We start from the raw sequence: 20,063 nt of genomic DNA, 5'->3' as shown, positions 1-20,063 counted from the left end.
AGCGCAATGGATGATTGTTCCAGGTGAGGCTTCTCCAATCACAAGCCTCCCCACCACGTCCCCCCTCCACCCCACCGCCCATGCTTGCCATGACTGGAGGAGTGCAAATAAGAGTGAGGGAGATCGGACCTGGGAAACAATGTGCCAAGGAGCAAGCTGGGGGTAAAAGTGAGCTCGGGCCACTTTCAGGAGATGCTGGCTGTGAGGCCAGTGTGTGAGGCACTGCGAAGCCTCAGGTCATGGGTATTGGCGATTGGCATGTGGAGATGCTTTCTGCCGAGTCTGGGAGATCGCGTATCTGCCTGGGAACGTGCACGGCCGCGCCTGGGAGTGTGAGCGGCTGTGCATGTGAGTGGGCGTGCAAAGTGCAGGTGAACATAGATGAGCGTGAATGGCAGAATGAGTGAATGAATGCAGGTGAGAGGGAGACTGAGTGAATTTATGGGGATGAATGGGGGAGACAGCCTTGTGCCAAGTCTCAGGGTTCTCACTGACTCTCACTCCCTCCCCCATACTAAAGCATGCGCACACACAGATTCATATCACCCTTGCCCCCGAAGCACTGGCCCCCTCATCTCTGGTCTGGTCATTTTAATTCCCCAACTTCTTTTTTTGAACTTCGGATTATTGTGGTGCCAAACTTTATTTTTCCAGAACTGTCTTATCGGCTCCCAGTGAGGGCACGGTGGCACAACGGTGAGCAGGGACTGGGGTTCGATTCCCGGCTTGGGTGATAGCTCGTGCGGGGTCTGCAAGTTCTCCCCGTGTCTGAGTGGGTTTCCTCCGGGTGCTCTGGTTTCCTCCCACAGTTCAAAGATGTGCGGCTTAGGTGCCTTAACCATGTTAAATTGATCTTGAGGTTATGGGGATAAGGCCCAAGTAGAAATGCTGTTGGTGCAGGCTGGATGGGCCAAATGGCCTCCTTCCACACCGTAGAGATTTTGTGATTCTATTTCATGATTCTAACATGTAAATGTGGTCCTCAAACGAAAAGGTCATCCAAGCTTGTTGCAGATGGTACGTAACACAGCCACTGTTCATCGGGGATGAAGGAAGTAGATACTGAAGGTGGTAGATGGGATGTGAGTCAAATAGATTGCTTTGTCCTGGATGGTGTCCAGCTTCTCGAGTCTTGTTGGCAATGTGAGAGTATTCCATCACTCTCCTGGCTTGTGCCTTTTAGATGGTGAGGACTCAGGAGGTGATTCACAGAATTCCCATCTTCTGTTCGTGTAGTCACAGTATTGATATGGTTAGTCCAGTTTCAGTTTCTGGTTAACAGTAACCCCAGGATGCTCATGGCAGGCAATTCAGTGATGGTAATGTCATTGAATGTAAACGCACGATGATTGGATTTTCTCTTATTGGAGATAGTCATAGAGTCAAAGAGGTTTACAGCATGGAAACAGGCCCTTTGGCCCAATTTGTCCATGCCACCCCTTTTTTTCCCAAAAGCCCCGAAGCTAATCCCAATTGCCCGCATTTGGCCCATATCCCTCGATACCCATCGTACCCATGTAACTGTCTAAATGCTTTTTAAAAGATAAAATTGTTCCCTTCTCTACTACTGCCTCTGGCAGCTTGTTCCAGACATTCACCACCCTCTGTGTGAAAAATTGCCCGTCTGGACACACATGTATCTCTCCCCTCTCACCTTAAACCTATGCCCTCTAGTTTTAGACTCCCCTACCTTTGGGAAAAGATATTGACTATCTAACTTGTCTATGCTCCTCATTATTGCCTGGCATCTGTCTGGTGCAAATGGAACTTGCAGTGTATATCTAAAACAGTGAAACAGTGTTGACCAGGTCTAGCTATATATTGACTGCTTCAGTATTTGAGTCATTGCTAAACATTGTACAATTATCAACAAACATCCCAACTTCATAGAACAGGATCATAGAATCCTACACTGCAGAAGGAGGCTATTCAGCCCATCGAGCCTGCACCGACAACAGTCCGACCCAGCCCCTATCCTGACAACACCATGTATTTACTCTGATAATTCCTCTGACAGTAAGGGGTAATCTAACATGGTCAATCCACCTAACTCGCACATCTTGGTGCGTGGGAGGAAACCGGAGCACGCGGAGGAAACCTAAGCACACACAGGAGAATGTGCAAATCCTGCACAATGTCCCGAGGCCGGAAATGAACACAGGTCCTGAGTGCAGTGGGACAGCAGTGTGTGCCACTGAAGATGACCGGGCCTAGGACGCTACCCTAAGGAACTCCTGCACAGAGGTCCTGGAACTGAGATGATTCGACCTCAAATCACCACAATCATCTTCCTTTGTGCAAGTATAACTCCAACCAGCAGAGACTTTTCCCTCTGCTTTCCACTGACTCCCAGTTTTGTTAGGGCTTCTTGATGCCAAACTCAGTCAAATGCTGCCTTGATGCCAAGGGCAGTCATTCTCATCTCATCTGGAATTCAGCTCTTTTGTTTATGCTTGCAAATGCTTCAACCTTCCCTTTTGCGTTGATGAGCTGGACTCCCCCATCATTGAGGGTGAGGATATTCGTGGAGCCTCCTCCTCTAGTGAGTTGCTGAATTATTTACCACTATTCATGACTGGATGGAGCAGGACTGCAAAGTTTCAATCTAACCCATTGGTTTTTGAATCACTTAGCTCTCTCTATTGTATACTGCTTCTGATGTCTGGCATGCGAGTAATCCTGCGCTGCAGTTCCAACAGGTTGTCACCTTGTGTTTAAGTAATGCCTAGTGCTGTTTCTTGGTGTGTCCCCTTCCACTCTTCACTGAGCCAAGGTTTGGTGGTAACGGTAGAACGGGGGATATGCCAGGTCACAAGCTGACAGGTTGTGATTGAGCATAATTCTGCTGCTCCTGATGGCCCACCACGCAGCAAGTATGCCGGTTTTGAATTGCTAGATCCATTCAAAATCCATCCAATTTATCTTGGTGGTTGTTGCACTTGACTCGAGGGAGGGTACCCTCAAAGGAAATTCATCTTCACAAGGACTGTGTGGTGGTCTACCAATGCAGTCACGGGCAAATGGATATGTGGCAAAAAGTCTGACAACACCAGGTTTTAGTCCAACCGATTTATTTGATAGTAAACGCACAAGCTTTCAAGGTTTCCCTCTTCGTCAGGTGAATGGAGAGTTCTGGCCTCGGACAGAGCATATAAAGCACAGACAGTTTAGAGATTACTGATTAGAATGCGAATCTTTACACCTGACCTGCTGTTCAAGTCCTAAAGTGGCTGACAATGTGTGTGGAAGGAGCACTGATCACAGGTTAAAGAGATGTGTATTGTCTCCAGACAGCACAGTGAGTGAGGTTTTTCAAACCCAGGCAAGTCACGGGGGTTACAGATAGTGCGACATGAACCCAAGATCCCTGTTCAGACCGTCCTCATGTGTGTGGAACTTGGCTATCAGTCTCTGCTCAGCGACTCTGCGCTGTCGTGTGTCATGAAGGCCGCCTTGGAGAACGCTTACCCGAAGGTCAGAGGCTGAATGCCCGCAACCACTGAAGTGTTCGCCGACAGGAAGGGAACAGTCTTGCCTGGTGACTGTCGAGCGATGTTCATTCATCCATTATCGTAGCGTCCGCATGGTCTCCCCAGTGTACCATGCTTCGGGACATCCTTTCTTGCAACGTATCAGGTAGACAATGTTGGCCGAGTTGCAAGAGTATATACCGTGTACCTGGTGGGTGGTATTCTCACGTGTGATGATGGTATCCATGTTGATGATCCGGCATGTCTTGCAGAGGTTGCTGTGGCAAGGTTGTGTGGTGTTGTGGTCACTGTTCTCCTGAAGACTGGGTAGTTTGCTGCGAACAATGGTCTGTTTGAGGTTGTGCAGTTGTCTGAAGGCAAGAAGTGGGGGTGTGGGGATGGCCCTGGCGAGATGTTCATCTTCATCAATATGTTGAAGACTCCAGAGAAGATAACAAAGAACAACCCAGCACGGGAAACAGGCCCAACGAGCCCGCGCTGCCGTAGATGTCGTAGCTTCTCCACTCCAGGGAAGTACTGGACGAACCAGATCAGCGAGGACAGGGTTAAGTATGTCTTTCCTTCTTGCTGGTTCCCCCACCACCTGCCGCAGGCCCGTGTAGCAGCTACCTCCTTCAGGGCTCGATCAACAGTAGTGCTACTGAATCACTCTTGGCAATGGACATTGAAGTCCCCCACCCAGAGAGAATTCCTGGGCCTTGCCATCCTCGTGCTTCTTCAAAGTGGCATTCACCGTGGAGAAGACCTTATTCATCAGCTGGGGGTGGGGTGGGGTGTTTGACCCAGTGCCGAGAGATCTCATGGGGTCTGGAGTCAACCTGAAGCTCCCCTAAGGTTGTTCCTTCCCGACTGTGTAACACTGTACCGCCATTTCTGGTGGGTCTGCCTCTCCGTGGTACAAGACATACACAGGGATGATGATGGCAGTTCCTGGGATATCTGGTCCTCAAACCACAGTTGACTGTGCAGCCATCGACCACTGCTCTGGATCAGCTGCTCTGCCGACACTGGATGTTTCTCTCGCCTCTCTCGGACTACTCCAGTTCTGGGATCTCACGCGTTTTCCACTTACTGCCCACTGATTTTGTCTAAAGTAATTACTTTCCAATATTTGTACTCTTGGCTCATGATCGTTAATTAATCCCTTGGTGGCAAATTACTGTACCACCTCCTCCCTTGCCTTGCATATCTCTTTAAAAATATATGAGATATTGTGGGGCTCATTCCCTATTCAATTAGTTTTTTTACCCAAGTTTCTGATGCACTTTCATTGACTTCCTACTCAGCAATTCATACTTAAAAATGCACTGGCGTACATGTACTGCAGTTTATGATTGAAATCATGTCCTTTGCCACACCTTCCTTTCCAAATTAAAATACCCAACATTTTACACCATTGTCGATATATTATTCTGCTTTGCTATTTTCCACAGGTTTCTTATTTTTCTCTATTAAAAGGATAGATATAGCCCTGTCCTTTTAACTTTTTTCTAATTACAGTATACTTGTCAGCTACACGTGCAATTTTAAAAATCCCACACCCTGCCCCAAAGTATCTGAAGTAAATTAGATTCAGGTGGTAAAGCTCCCTGATGTCCTCCTACAAAGATTTGCTTTTCCAATACTCCCTCCAAGGGCGGCAGTAGCATTCACCCAGAAACAATGGGCGGGATTTTACAGCCTCGCCTCAGACAAAACTGGAAATCCCCACCTGAGGTCAATAGAGATTTCCGTTGTCGGACCCTCACCCAGTCCGACTTTGGGCAGGTGACGGAGTAGAGTTCCGGCCTATAAGTTTTAAAGTTTATTTATTAGTGGTACAAGTAGGCTTACATTAACACTGCAATGAATTTACTGTGAAAATCCCCCTGTCACCACACTCTGGTACACTGATGGAGAATTTAGCATGGCCAATGCACCTAACCAGCACGTTTTTCAGACTGTGGGAGGAAACCGGAGCACCCAGAGGAAACTCACACAAGGAGAACATGCAGAGTCCGCACAGACAGTGACCCAAGGCGGGAATCAAACTCATGTCCCTGGCACTGTGAGGCAGCAGTGCTGCCCATAACGAAACATTGGAATTGAGAAGAACGAGGGGGGGATCTTATAGAAACATATAAAATTATGGAAGGAATAGATAAGATAGAAGCAAGAGATGATTTGAATGCATAACATGCAAAGGTGGTGGAAGCAGATTCAACAGTAACTTGCAAAATGAAATTTGATAAACACTTGAAGAGGAAAAGTTTGCAAGAATTTGAACAGAAGGTAAGGCAATGCAATTAACAGGACAGTTCTTTCAAAGAGATGGCACAGACCTGTTGGGCTTAATGGCCTCCTATTCTATTCATTCCATCACAATCAATATCATCTTAATAAAGTGCAGAGAATTGAAAGTTAACTTTAATTAGATTATTGAATGCAAAGGGCATGTGAAAAATGATATGATTACCAGCTAACTCGGAGCTACATCATTCAGATAGACACACTAAGTGGATAAACAGTAATGCGTGAAGCAGTCTCGCACACTGTTGAGTCCATTCATTCCTTTGAATAGATGAGAGTCTGGTAATTTCTTTTATTGAACAAAACTTAAGAAAATTAACATGACAGAAGCGAAAAAAAAAGCAAATCTTGGAGACTGGCTTCTAGGCCAGTCCCTGAACTGAGCTTTAAGAGGAGAGGATCTTGAAACTGAACTGAAAACACACTAAAATCCACAATATATCTCAACCTTTATCTGATTATCCTAAGTATCCTTCGCAGGCCATCTCTGTCTAGAAAAACAAGCCTTGCAGCTTCTGTATGGAAAACTTGATTTGCCTGCACTGTGTACCCTTTAGGAATGCGGTCGATTTTTTTTGGGTAACCCGGCGTGCTTTCTGAGTTTTAAAATGTAGTCAAATTAGCAGTGTTAGTTAACCATTACAGTCTAGCATTTAAATGTAATTGCACTGGCAGAAATATTTTAAAATGAAGTCTTTGCATAGATGAAGCAAACAGTCTAAGTATACACTGGATCTCACACACAAATATAATTTGTTTTTTTCAAAACTTGGCCAACTTTCTTACATACCCTTCTGATGTTACCTTTGACGCTACAATTTAGTATGTGACGACTCGAGTTATTATAGCGCAGGAGGAGGTAGTTCTAGCCTGTGCCAGCTCTTGCAGCAATCCAGCCAGTTCCCCTCCCCTGCTCGATCCCAACGCAACTTCATTGCCATCACGTATCCATCCAATTTCCTTTTGAAATCACTGATTGTTTCCGCTTTAGCCACCCTCGTGGGCAGCGAGTTCCAGATCATTGCCACTTGCTGCGTATAGAAATTCCTCCTCACATTTCCCCCCACCCAGCTCTTAGCTAACATTTTAACTGTCCACGTACTATCAGCTAATGGGGACAGTTTTTCATTGTCTACTTTCCAGTGGTTAGCACTGCCGCCTCAGCGCCAGGGAGCCGGGTTCGATCCCCGGTTGGGGTCACTGCCTGTGCAGAGTCTGCATGTTCTCACTGTGTCTGCGTGGGTTTCCTCTGGGTACTCCGGTTTCCTCCCACAGTCCAAAAGGCGTACTGGTTAGGTGCATTGGCTATGCTAAATTCTCCCTCAGTGTACCCAAACAGGTGCCAGAGAGTGGCGACTAGGGGATTTTCACAGTAATTTCATTGCATTGATAATGTAAGCCTAATTGTGACACTAATAAATAAACTAAACAAACCTGTCATAATCTTGCACAACACTACTAAACGACCCTCTAAACCTCCTTTGCTCCAACAAGTACAATCCCAGCTTCTGCCACCTAATCTTGCAACTAAACTCCCTTAACCCTGAAACTTTCTCAGTACTTTTTCAAGGATCCTCACCTCCTGCCTGAAGTGTGACAACCAGAACCAGACACCGCTAGCTGGGTCCAGGCCAGAGCTTTATAAAGGCTCAGTGAAACAATCCTGTTTTCGTACTCAATACTCTATTTATGAAGCCCAAGATCCCACACTTTTTTCGCATCACTCTTCTCAGTATGTCCTGCCACCTTCAAATATCGATGCACATGTACAGCAGGCACATGACAGAAATGCACCGAGAAAACGTACTCCCAAATATCTTATTCATCTTATTCATTCAGGACATGGGCATCGCTGGCTGGCCGGCCAGCATTTATCACCCATCCCTAGTTGACCTTGGAGGGCAGTGGAGAGTCAACCATATTTTGTGGTTCTGGAGTCCCACGTAGGCCAGACCAGGTAAGGACAACAGATTTCCTTTCCTTTAGGGACGTTAGCAGGGATGGCAGTGCAGGCAGTGCAGTGTTCCTCCTGTGGGATGTTTGAGGTCAGTGACACCATTAGTGTCCCAGCTGAGTACACCTGCAGGAAGTGCACCCAATTCCAGCTCCTTGATGTCCATGTTAGGGAACTGGAGCTGGAACTGGATGAACTCAAGATTATTTAGAAGACAGAGACAATTGTAGATAAAAGCTACAGGGAGGTAGTTACTCCTAAAAATGAGGCTATTTGGGTGACTGTTAGAAGGGGTAAGAAGCAGCAAGTGCAGCGATCCCCTGTGGCCGTTTCTCTGTATAACAAGTATACCGTTTTGGATATTGTTGTGGGGGACAACTTATCAGGAGTAAGCCATGTGGCACAGGTCTCTGGCACAGAGTCTGCCCCTGTTGCTCAGAAAGGAAGGAGGAGAGGAGCAGAGCATTAGTCACTGGGGACTCCATGGTTAGGGGGACAGATAGGAGATTCTGTGGGAATGAGAGAGAATTGCAATTGGTGTGTTGCCTCCTAGGTGCCGGGGTCCGTGATGTCTCGGTTCGTGTTTTCGGGATCCTTAAGCGGGGGCGGGGGACTAGCCCCAAGTCGTGGTCCACATAGGCACCAAAGACATAGGTAGGAAAAGGGATGGGGATGTAAGGCAGAAATTCAGGGAGTTAGGGTGGAAGCTTAGAACTAGAACAAACAGTTGTTATCACTGGTTTGTTACTCATGCCATGTGCTAGCATGGAGAGGAATAGGGAAAGAGAGCAATTGAACACGTGGCTACAGGGATGCTGCAGGAGGGAGGGATTCAGATACCTGGATAATTGGGGGTCATTCTGGGGTAGGTGGGGCTTCTACAAACAGGATAGTCTACACCTGAACCAGAGGGGCACCAATATCCTGGGGGGAAATTTGCTAATGCTCTTCGGGAGGGTTTAAACTAATTCAGCAGGGGGATAGGAACCTGAATTATAGCTCCAGTGTACAGGAGGTTGAGAGTAGTGAAGTCATGAATAAGATTTCAAGGTCACAGGAGTGTACCAGCAGGCAGGAAGGTAGTTTGTAGTGTGTCTACTTCAATGCCAGGAGCATCTGGAATAAGGTGGGTGAATTTGCAGCATGGGTTGGTACCTGGGACTTCGACGTTGTGGCCATTTTGGAGATATGGATAGAGCAGGGTCAGGAATGGTTATCACAGGTTCCAGGGTTTAGATATTTCAGTAAGATCAGGGAAGGTGGTAAAAGAGGGGGAGGTGTGGCATTGTTAGTCAGGGACAGTATTACAGTGGCAGAAAGGACGTTTGATGAGAACTCATCTACTGAAGTAGTATGGGCTGAAGTTAGAAACAGGAAAGGAGAGGTGCTTTTCTGGTCGGCAGCTGGTGACTAGTGGAGTGCCACAGAGATCGGTGCTGGGGGCTCAACAGTTTACCGTATACATAGACAATCTGGAAGAGGGAGCTGAGTGTAGGGTAACAAAATTTGCTGATGACACGAAGATGGGTGGAAAAGCAAATTGCGTGGAGGGCGTGGAAAGTCTGCAGAGAGATCTGGATAGGCTGAGTAAGTGGGCGAGGACCTGGCAGATGGAGTATAACATTAGCAATTGTGAGGTTATCCACTTTGGTAGAAATAATAGTAGGAGGGATTATTATTTAAAGGGTAAAAAGCTGCAGCATGCTACAGTGTAGAGGACCCTGGGGGTCGTTGTGCACGAATCGCAAAAACCCAGTCTGCAGGCGCAGCAGGTGATCAAGAAGGCGAATGGAGTGTTGGCCTTTATAGCGAGGGGGATAGCATATAAAATCAGGGAGGTCTTGCTGCAACTGTACAGGGCACTGGTGAGGCTGCAACTGGAGTACTGTGTGCAGTTTTGGTCCCCGTATTTGCGAAAGGATATATTAGCCTTGGAGGGAGTACAGAGAAGGTTCACCAGGCTGATATATCAGGCAGCTCTTTTGAGTTGGTGCTACCACCAGGGAGCCTCATCTGCCGGTTGCGTTGATTACAGGTAGCATAATTTCTTGTTGGACACAATCAGCTGGTGAGACTCCAGGCCAGAATTGTGAACCCATTGCCCCTCTCACCTGTCAAATGAATCTCCTGTGATCACAGGAATATGAAAGGCATGAGACATTCCAGTGAAATATGAGGCAGGTATTTATCATGATTGAATGGACTCCAGCTGGAGCAGGGCGGATGGGCCATGTGATCCTTTCTCGCTCTGTCTTTTAGGCAATGTTTTAAACTCTGTACACCAGGAGACTCAAACGGGGTGTTGTCTGGGGAGTGTGGGTCAAGGGCATGAATGCAAAGAGTGGAAATGTGGTTAATACTTGGGAATTGATGGCCTTCTGGACAGCTTGCATGTGATCAGAATAAATAATTTTTAAAAAATACCGGAGATGAGGGGGTTAGCTTATGAAGAGAGATTGAATAGACTGAGTCTGTACTCGTTAGAATTTAGAAGGCTGAGGGGGGATCTTATAGAGACTTACAAGATAATGAAGGGGCTAGATAGGGTAGAGGTAGAGAGATTCTTCCCACTTAGAAAGGATAGCAGAACTAGAGGGCACAGCCTCAAAATAAGGGGGGGAGCAGTTTAGAACGGAGTTGAGGAGGAACTTCTTCACTCAAAGGGTAGTGAATCTCTGGAATTCTCTGCCCATTGAAGTGGTGGAGGCTACCTCGTTGAATATATTTAAGTCACGGGTAGATAGATTTCTGATAGACAAGGGAATTAAGGGTTATGGGGAGAAAGCGGGAAAGTGGAACTGATTCACTTCAGATCAGCCATGATCTTATTGAATGACGGGGCAGGCTCGAAGGGCTAGATGGCCTACTCCTGTTCCTATTTCTTATGTTCTCATGTAGATCACCCTGTTGGAGTTTTTTATAGGCATCCGAAAACTTCCAGATATGTAGAAGAAAAGATGGCAAAGATTTTTCTGGATAGGAGCGAAAATAACAGGGTAGTTGTTATGGGGGACTTTAACTTTACAAATGTTGACTGGAAAAGTTATAGTTCGAGTACGTTAGATGGGTCAATTTTGGTCCAATGTGTGCAGGAGGGTTTCCTGACACATATTTAGATAAGCCAACAAGAGACGAGGCCACATTGCTTTTGGTACTGGGTAATGAACCAGGCCAGGTGTTAGATTTGGAGATAAGTGGACACTTTGGTGGTAGTGACCACAATTTGGTTACGTTTACATTAGTGATGGAAAGGGATAGGTATATACTGCAGGGCAAGAGTTATAGCTGGGGGAAAGGAAATTATGATGCAATTAGGTGAAATTTAGGATGCGTAGGATATGGAAGGAAACTGCAGTGGATGGGCACAATTGAAATGTGGAGCTTGTTTAAGGAACAGCTACTGCGAGTCCTTGATAAGTATGTATCTGTCAGGCAGGAAGGAAGTGGTCGAGTGAGGGAACCATGGTTTACTAAAGAAGTTGAATCTCTTGTGAAGAGGAAGAAGGAGACTTATGTCAAGATGAGACATGAAGGCTTGGTTAGGGCACTTGAGAGTAACAAGTGCCCTAAAGAGAGAGCTAAGGAGAACCAAGAGGGGTCATGAGAAGTCCTTGGCAGGTAGGATCAAGGAAAACCCGAAAGCTTTCTATAGTTATGTCAGGAATAAAAGAATGACTATGGTAAGATTAGGGCCAGCCAAGGACAGTATGAAAATAGTTAAGTTTCCTGGGCCAGATGGGATTTATCCTAGGATTCTTTGGGAGGCTAGGCAGGAGATTGCAGAGCCTTTGGCTTTGATCTTTAGGTTGTCATTGTCTCCAGGAATCGTGCCAGAAGACTGGAGGATAGCAAATGTTGTCCCCTTTTCAAGAAGGGGAGTCGAGAGACAACCTTGGTAATTATAGACCAATGAGCCTTACTTCTGTTGGTAAAGTTTTGGAAAGGATTATAAGAGATAGGATTTATAATCATCTAGAAAGGAATAATTTGGTTAGGCGTAGTCAACACGGTTTTGCGGAGGATAGGCTGTCCCTCACAAACTTTATTGAGTTCTTTGAGAAGGTGACCAAAGAGGTGGATAAGAGTAAAGCAGTTGATGTGGTGTGTATGGATTTCAGTAAAGTGTTTGATAAGGTTCCTCACGGTAAGCTATTGCAGAAGGTACAGAGGCATGGGATTGAAGGTGATTTAGTGGTTTGGATCAGAAATTACTTAATGTTAAGAAGACAGAGGGTCATGTTCATCCTGGAGTTCAGTTACTCATGGCGTGCCACAAGGATCTGTTTTGGGGCCACTGCTGTTTGTCATTTTTATAAATGACCTAGATGAGGGCATTGAAGGATGGGTTAGTAAATTTGCAGATGACACTAAATTTGGTGGAGTTGTGGACAGTGCGGAAGAATGGTGCAGATTATAGAGGGACATAGACAAGCTGCAGAGCTGGGCTGAGAGGTGGCAAATGGAGTTTAATGTGGAAAAGTGTGAAGTGATTCACCTTGGAAGGAGTAACAGGAATACAGAGTACTGGGCTAATGGTAAGTTACTTGATAGAGTGGATGAGCAGAGAGATCTCGATGTCCATGTGCATAGATCCCTGAAAGTTTGCACACAAGTTGCTGGGGTTGTTAAGAAGATGTACGATGTGTTAGCTTTTATTGTTAGAGGGATTGAGTTTCGAAGCCATGAGGTCATGTACAAAACGTTGGTGCGGCCGCACTTTTGAGTATTGCGTACAGTTCTGGTCATCGCATTATAAGGAGGATGTGGAAGCATTGGAAAGGGTGCAGAAGACATTTACCAGGATGTTGCCTGGTATGGTGGAAAGGTCTGATGAGGAAAGGCTGAGGGACTTGAGGCTCTTTTTGCTAGAGAGAAGAAGATTAAGAGGTGACTTAATAGAGCCATATAGGATGATCACAGGATTAGATAGGGTGGACAGCGAGAGCCTTTTTCCTCGCATGGAGATGGCTAGCACGAGGGGACATAGTTTTAAATTGAGGGGTGATAGATATAGGACAGATGTCAGAGGTAGAGTCTTTACTCAGAGAGTAGTAAGGGCATGGAATGCCCTGCTGCAACAGTATTGGATTCACCAACATTAAGGGTATTTAAATGGTCATTGGAAAACATATGGATGCTATTGGAATAGTGTAGGTTAAATGGGCTTTAGATTGGTTTCTCAGGTCGGCGCAACATTGAGGGCCGAAGGGCCTGTACTGTGCTGTAATGTTCTATGTTCTATGTTCTAAAGGACACTAGCGAACCAGATGAGTTTTTCCGACAGTGGCTTCATGGTCATCAGTAGATTCTTAATTCCAGATACTTCTTTATTGAATTCAAATTTCACCATCTACCATGGCAAGATACGAACCCAAACTTTAGCTGAGTTTCAGGATTAATAGTCCAGTGGTAAATCCAATAGGCCATTGACTCACCTTAATCTACTGTAACTTTAGAAAAACCCAAGTCCACTTTGCCAGTACACGTGCAAATCGGGAAAATTCATGAGCGAAGCAAATTTTGCCATGTTTCATAGTAACATGCAAGAGACATCAATAGATCATTGCAAAATTTAAAGAAATGGCACAAACTTGAAAAATGACCAACAATTCTTGCCTTCTGATGACAATTCAACATGGGGAAGTGACTTGATGAAATCTGTACTCTCATTACCTTATCTGGGTCCACCTTGCCCCTGATAAATTCAGACTTCCAGAACTGCAAGGCCTGTTCCAAGGTGAGGCCTATCCCCTTGAGAAAAAGCCCATACTGCATACGGCCACCGTGCCTCAGGTGATGGTTATCCCGTAGAGCCTTGTGTAACTGCCGCATACATGGCGGATACGATTTGGCAGCCAGCTGAAACGCATCAGAAAGTATTTGAAATGGAGGTTAACGTCAAACGGAAGACTGTTTTTGTGGATTGCTATTCTGAGGTAAACTATACAAGTCTACATCATGACCCAATCAGTTTTCTCACATCCTTTTACCGGATTCCGACGTACCAGTATGCGTCACCAATACAAGTACGGCATTATTAACACCGCCATACAACTCAGAGGCAGGAGAAATTTACAGAATAGAAACAGAGTCGGCACTTACACTGTCAATCTGCTCCAATGAAATCTTCCCAACATTCTTCTGAATGCTATAGTCCTGCCCAACATACGCATGGCTGCAAGGGAAAGAAGGCTCATTAGAAACCGCGTGAATGGATGGCATCGTGGCACAGTGGTTAACACGGCTGCCTCACAGCGTCAGGGACCCGGGTTCGATTCCCAGCTTGGGTCACTGTCTGTGCGGAGTCTGGACATTCTCCTTGCGTGTGTGTGGGTTTCCTCCAACACTCCAAAGACGTGCGGGTTAGGTGGATTGGCCATGCTAAATTGCCCCTCTGTGTCAGGGGGACTAGCTAGGGTAAATGCATGGGGTTAAGGGAATAGGGCCTGGGAGAGATTGTGGTCGGTGCAGACTCAATGGGCCGAATGGCCCCCTTCTGCACTGCAGGGATTCGATGACTTGTCACGGGGGTGGTACTGTTAAGATTCTTCTTTTGTGCTTATTGCAAACCACCTGTTACAATACGTCTCCACCAATACATCATAATGCTAAAGAGGGAGAACAAAACACTACCTCGACCAGTGACATGCTGTGCTTGGTTGAAGTCATTACGTCTCATTTTAGCTTCATTTGAAGCTATTTTTAAAAGCAGCAACTCGGCCTTTTGGCTAAGATGCAAATGAGATCAACCCTTGGAGAAGGAGCTATGCCTATTCCAGTCAGCTTGGATCATGTAGGTCAAGCCCGAGACAGGAGGTGGGAGCCCTGTCTTGCCAGCTTGGATCAGGAATGCCTCAACTTGTTGAGACTCCGAATTGGACTCGATCTGATTGAATTGGAATAAAAACAAAACAAAAAAAAATCTGTTCTTAAAAAAAAAGTTGTGTGTGTATCTGTGCATTTTCTTTTCCACTCAAACCATCCTGAAAAGTTAATCAAACAGATCCAACTCCACTTGCACCAGTTCCCTTGCTGTCAAATGGCGTTAGTTTGACACACACTGCTAATTTGCTCTCCAGGCTGTCGGATAGCGCACTTTCATTGCAATTCCCTGATTATTCCCACGCATTTCAACTCATTACTTAATAGACAATGCTACCATCAAAGGTTTGGACGTCTGGTTTTGATTCCTATTAACAGCCCAGACAACCATATGGACTGACTAACAAAACTGCTTCCAAAGTGGGCACGAACAACAGGAGGCAACAATTCTTTGACCTTAGCAGCTGCTGCTGGAAATAATGAACACCCTGGTTACGTTTTTTTTCCCCGACAGTTGCCGCAAAGTAATTTACTCAAGAGCTTGCAACTTCTCAAGATTCTTTGGTACAAGGCAACGAGGAGACCCTTTGAAGTCCAAGAAGTTGCCCTCATGCTGTGCTTTTTCACACTCCATTGCTTATTGCTCTTGCCATGAAAGGAATATGGTATGATCAGCTCAGATTGCTACCTGAAACAGTGTCTCTTAATCAGCTCTGTTCCCCCGAATCTGATGCCAGAGGTGCGACGCACTCGCAGACCCTGTTGACAGCAAGGCATTGCAGAGTTTCAACAGTCAGATACAAATATCCCTTAATTACGTGCCCCTGTCAATTTGAAGTAAGTCCCAGTTAGCTGAAAGTACTGAGCCATTCACCGAGATTTCAGATTAAACCAAGGCGACACACTGTAAAGACAAACACACTATTTAAAGATCTGTCTGCTCTCCCACCAGTGTCACACAGTGTCTAAGTTTTATTAAGCGCAAAAAAAAAGTTTGGGTCTCTGAAAATATCTGAAGGAAGTTCAAAATATTGTGCATGTTTAAAAAAAATCTGAAACAAACACCTATTTATTTCAATTTAATTTACTGCAGGCATTACTGATAATGCAGTCTCCATCGGACAGACCAAGCACAGACCAGGTCAACGCTGTGCAAAACGCGTCACTCACATCATTAAAGTTTGTTTATTATTGTCACAAGTCGGCTTGCATGAACACCGCAATGAAGTTACTGTGAAAATTCCCTAGTCGCCACACTCCGGTGCCGGTCCGGGTACACCGCAGGAGGGAGAATTTAGCATGGCCAATGCACCCAGCCTGCACATCTTTCAGGAAGTACGACCTCAAGCTTCCAGACGCCTGCCAATTCTGCGCTCCACACGGACTGCTCCGCCGTCCACCTCTTGCGCTGCTCGAGTGAAACACAACAGAAGCTCGAGGAGCAGTACCTCATCTACAATTCACCAACCCTTTGCACCGGTGAGATTCTCCGGTCCCATCAGCAGCGCACTCCCATCCGGGGGCTTCCGTTAACGGCGTGGGGTAACGTCAATTGGAATTCCCACCGACAGCAGCAGGACCAGAGAATCCCGCCGCCAGCCTTTCAATTCGACATTTTACAGCTTTCTGGATTTTATTGGAGCTTAACAATTTCAAATTATAACAATCACTGCCATTCCTTTGAACAGCAGCCTTTTGATTTTGATTTGATTTGATTTATTATTGTCACATGGACTTCTGTACAGTGAAAAGTATTGTTCCTTGCTGTACGGCCAAAGCATACCCTTCATAAAGTGCACATGGAGAAGGAGAGAGTGCAGAACGTAGTGATACAGTCATAGCCAGGGTGTAGAGAATGATCAACTTAAGGTAAGTCCATTCGAAAGTCTGATGGCAACAGGGAAGAAGCTGACTAGTTGATGTGTGACCTCAGACGTTTGTATCTTTTCCCCAACAGAAGAAGGTGAGAGAGAGAGAGAGAGAATGTCCAGAGCGTGTGGGGTCCTTAATTATGCTGGCTGGCTTTTCTGAGGCAGCGGGAAGTGTAGACAGAGTCAATGGATGGGAGGCTGGTTTGAGTGACGGGCTGGGCTTCGTTCACGGCCCTTTGTAACTTCTTGCAGTCTTGGGCAGAGCAGGAGCCGTACCAAGCTGTGATACATCCAAAAAGGATGCTTTCTATGGTGCATCTGTGAAAATTGGGTCGTAGCTGACATGCCAAATTTCCTTAGTCTTCTGAGAAAGTAGAGTGGGCTGGTGAGCTTTTTTAACTATAGAGTCCGCAAGGGGGAACCAGGACAGGTTGTTGGTGATCTGGACACTTGAAGCTCTTGACCATTTCTACTTCGTCTCCATTAAAGAAGACAGGGGCATGTTCTCCACTACACTTCCTGAAGTCAATGACAATTTCCTTTGTTTTGTTGACATTGAAGGAGAGATTATTGTCACCCCAGCAGTTCACCAGATTCTCTATCTCATTCCTGTATTCTGCCTTGTCATTGTTTGACATCCAACCCAGTGGTGTCATCAGCAAACTTGAAAATTGAGTTGGAGTCATTGGTATATAAAGGAGTATAACAGGGGGGTGCTGAGAACACAGCCTTGTGGGGCACCGATGTTGAGGATGATTGTGGAGGAGGTGTTGTTGCCTGTCCTTACTGATTGTGGTCTGAGAGTTAGGAAGTTATGGATCCAGTCACAGAGGGAGGTGCCAAGGCCCAGGCCACAGAGTTAGGAGATGAGATTCGTAGGAATAATGGTGTTGAGGGCTGAGCTCAAGTCACTAAATAAGAATCTGACATCGGTGTCTTTGTCTTCTAGGCGCTTCAAGGTTGAGTGCTGCTAAATCTGCTGCTGAACATTTCTCCCATATCATTTCTTTCCTAGAGAAACATCACTTAAATATTGAAACTGAACAGCTCGAAGATGTGCAAAAATAATTTATGACTAAGAAGTGGCAATGATCAAATTATAATTTGCAGTGAAATATGCCTCCCTATTTTTGAGAACTGAAATGTTTAGTCTGTACTGCACATTTGTAATACCCTTCTCATCGGCAGGTCCAGCACAATAACATGGGCTCACGGTGCATTACAATGGGAGGGTTCACACACACAACATTGCTTTAATTTCTTGTCTTAATAGACTAAAGCAATGTACAGAAAACGGCCCTCTGGTTGACCAACTCCAGTCCAATCTGACTTGCATTTTAGGTCCAGTATTTGGTACATTTCCAATGGGTGGCACCGTGGTTAGCACTGCTGCCTCACAAGGCTAGGGACCTGGCTTCAATTCCGGCCTCAGGTCGCTGTCGGTGTGGAGTTTGCACGTTCTCGCCATGTCTGGAGACACCGGAAAAGCAGGCTTGTAAGATTAACGTTTTTGCCTTTTTATTCCGCAGGTGGAGGTCCACCTCGTGTCAAACGAGGGGCATGCACACGGTGGGTCGTGCGTGGGCTGCCCTTGGAAGTTCCGGGAGTGGCCTAGTACTTCGTGTCGGTGTGTATGCTTGATCCTGGACCGGTAGACGGGCGCTGCAACAGCTCGGTGACTAGCACTGCTAGCTGTGCAGATACATGGATTTGGGCCTGTGTCTGTGGGAGTTTGCGCATTCTCCCTGTGGTTGCGTGGGTTTCCTCCGGGTGCTCCGGTTTCCTCCCACACCCCAAAGATGTGCTCTTAGGCTGATTGGTTTTACCAAATTGACACTATTCTCCCCTGAATCTGGCTAAGTTAGGGGTTCCATTCGTAGACATGCAGGGTAGAATAGGTGTAGGGTGATGCAGTGGCGCGGGCTCGTTGGGCCGAAGGGCCTGTTTCCTGGGCTGGGTTGTTCTTTGTTCTTTTGTTCTTTGTCTGCATGGGTTTCCTCTGGCTGCTACGGTTCCCTCCACGGTCCAAAGATGTGCTGGTTAGGTTGATTGACCATGTTAAATTGCTCCCTTGCCAGGGTAATTAGCAGGGTAAAGCAAGGTTATGTGGATCGGGCCCGGGTGGGAGTGTTGTGGGTGCAGGTTTGATAGATTCCCTGTTGTGCAGCAGGAGGCCTTTTGGCCGATGATTCTATGAGAAACCATCTGAAAAGGAGTTCCCAGTCTCTTGAGCTCGATGTGTCCTTAAAATTAGCAAACATTCCCCTTCCCATGGAGGCCATCTTCACGACCATGTGGTTAAAAACTCAGTTCTAAAGAGGAGTCGCATCAGCCTTCACAAACCCCTTCCATTTGGCTTCTCTCATATTTTACAGCGGCAGTCCTCCATCAGTACAACTTACATTCATATCGAAAATTCACGCAGTACAACAAAGTCTCAAATCAGTTGAACACAGACAACAACAAAGACAATTTTTGCCCTCAAGTTTGCAATTTATGAAGGCAATGCATAAAAGATTTTCAGAATTTCAAAAAGTGCCACATAAAAGACAATGTGAAAATTAAGCCGCATGGTATTGAAGGAGATATTTGATTTATTATTGTCACATGTATTAGTACACAGCGAAAAGCACTGCTTCTCGCGTGCTATACAAAGCATACCATTCATAGAGGAGGAAAGGAGCGGGTGCAGAATGTAATGTTACAGTCATAGCTAGAGAGTGTAGAGAAAGATCAACTTAGCGGGAGGTAGATCCATTCAAAAGGCAGCAGGGAAGAAGCTCTTCTTGAGGCGGTTTCTATGTGGCCTCAGTCTTCTAAAACTTTTTCTCGATGGAAGAAAGTGGAAGAGAGAACATCTGGGGTGCGTGGGGATCTTAATTATGCTGGCGGCTTTTCCGAGGCAGCGGGAGGTGTGGGCAGAGTCAGTGGATGGGAGGCTGGTTTGCACGATGGATATAACTGGATCGATTGCAAGATGTGCACGAGTAGTGCTGTTCTCCTGGACGTGGACTTCTTTTAATATCCATTTATCTAAACGATTTGGACACAGGCACAACAAGAATAGCAGACATTTCCCGATTCTAAGATTCTCTCCCTCTCTGATTCCTAATGCGTGGTATATCAAATTGTCAGCAGATTGCTCAAAAAGACTTGCACTTATATGCAGTGCATTGCACAACCTCACGTTTACAGCAAATAAGCCCTTTTTTAAAGTGCAGTCAGTGGTGTGATGCAGAAATCACAGCTGCTAATTTGCACCCAAGGAACTCTCTCAAAACAGCAATGTGGTAATAACCAGTAATTTTGTCTGTGATGGCCGATTGAGGAACTAATACTGGCGAATGTACAAGGCACAACTCTCCTATCTTACTTCAAAACAGCGGTTGTGAGATCATTCGAGAGAGGGAGTGCAGACAGGAAGATGGTTTAACGTCTCATCCAAAAACATGGCACCACAGCAGTGCCACACTCCCTCAATACTGGAGCGGAACGCCTGCTTAGATTTTATACAAGTCTGTGCAAGTGGAGCTTGTACCTAAACCTCTGACTCAGCAGCGTTTGGATCTCATTAGATACCACTAACCTTTTTTAAAAGTAGATATATGAAATTCCAGTTAATTGCTGCAGGATTTC

General features: G+C 45.9%; 1 protein-coding gene across 1 annotated transcript in view; it reads right to left on the bottom strand.

The window, feature by feature from the left end:
* prim2 (DNA primase subunit 2) overlaps positions 1-20,063 on the bottom strand; it is a 170,665-nt gene that overhangs the window by 35,010 nt on the left and 115,592 nt on the right. The window contains exons 8-9 of the mRNA XM_080193236.1: positions 13,837-13,909; positions 13,408-13,593 (exon numbers count right to left, since the gene is read on the bottom strand). Coding sequence (XP_080049362.1) covers positions 13,408-13,593; positions 13,837-13,909 — 259 coding nt within the window. The remainder of the gene's footprint in view (positions 1-13,407; positions 13,594-13,836; positions 13,910-20,063) is intronic.

Source organism: Carcharhinus amblyrhynchos, chromosome 7 (genome assembly GCF_965287045.1).
Source record: "Carcharhinus amblyrhynchos chromosome 7, sCarAmb.v2.hapA, whole genome shotgun sequence".
Taxonomy (NCBI): domain Eukaryota; kingdom Metazoa; phylum Chordata; class Chondrichthyes; order Carcharhiniformes; family Carcharhinidae; genus Carcharhinus; species Carcharhinus amblyrhynchos.
Note: the sequence above shows the minus strand (reverse complement) of the source record. Positions and strands in the feature narration are given on the sequence as shown.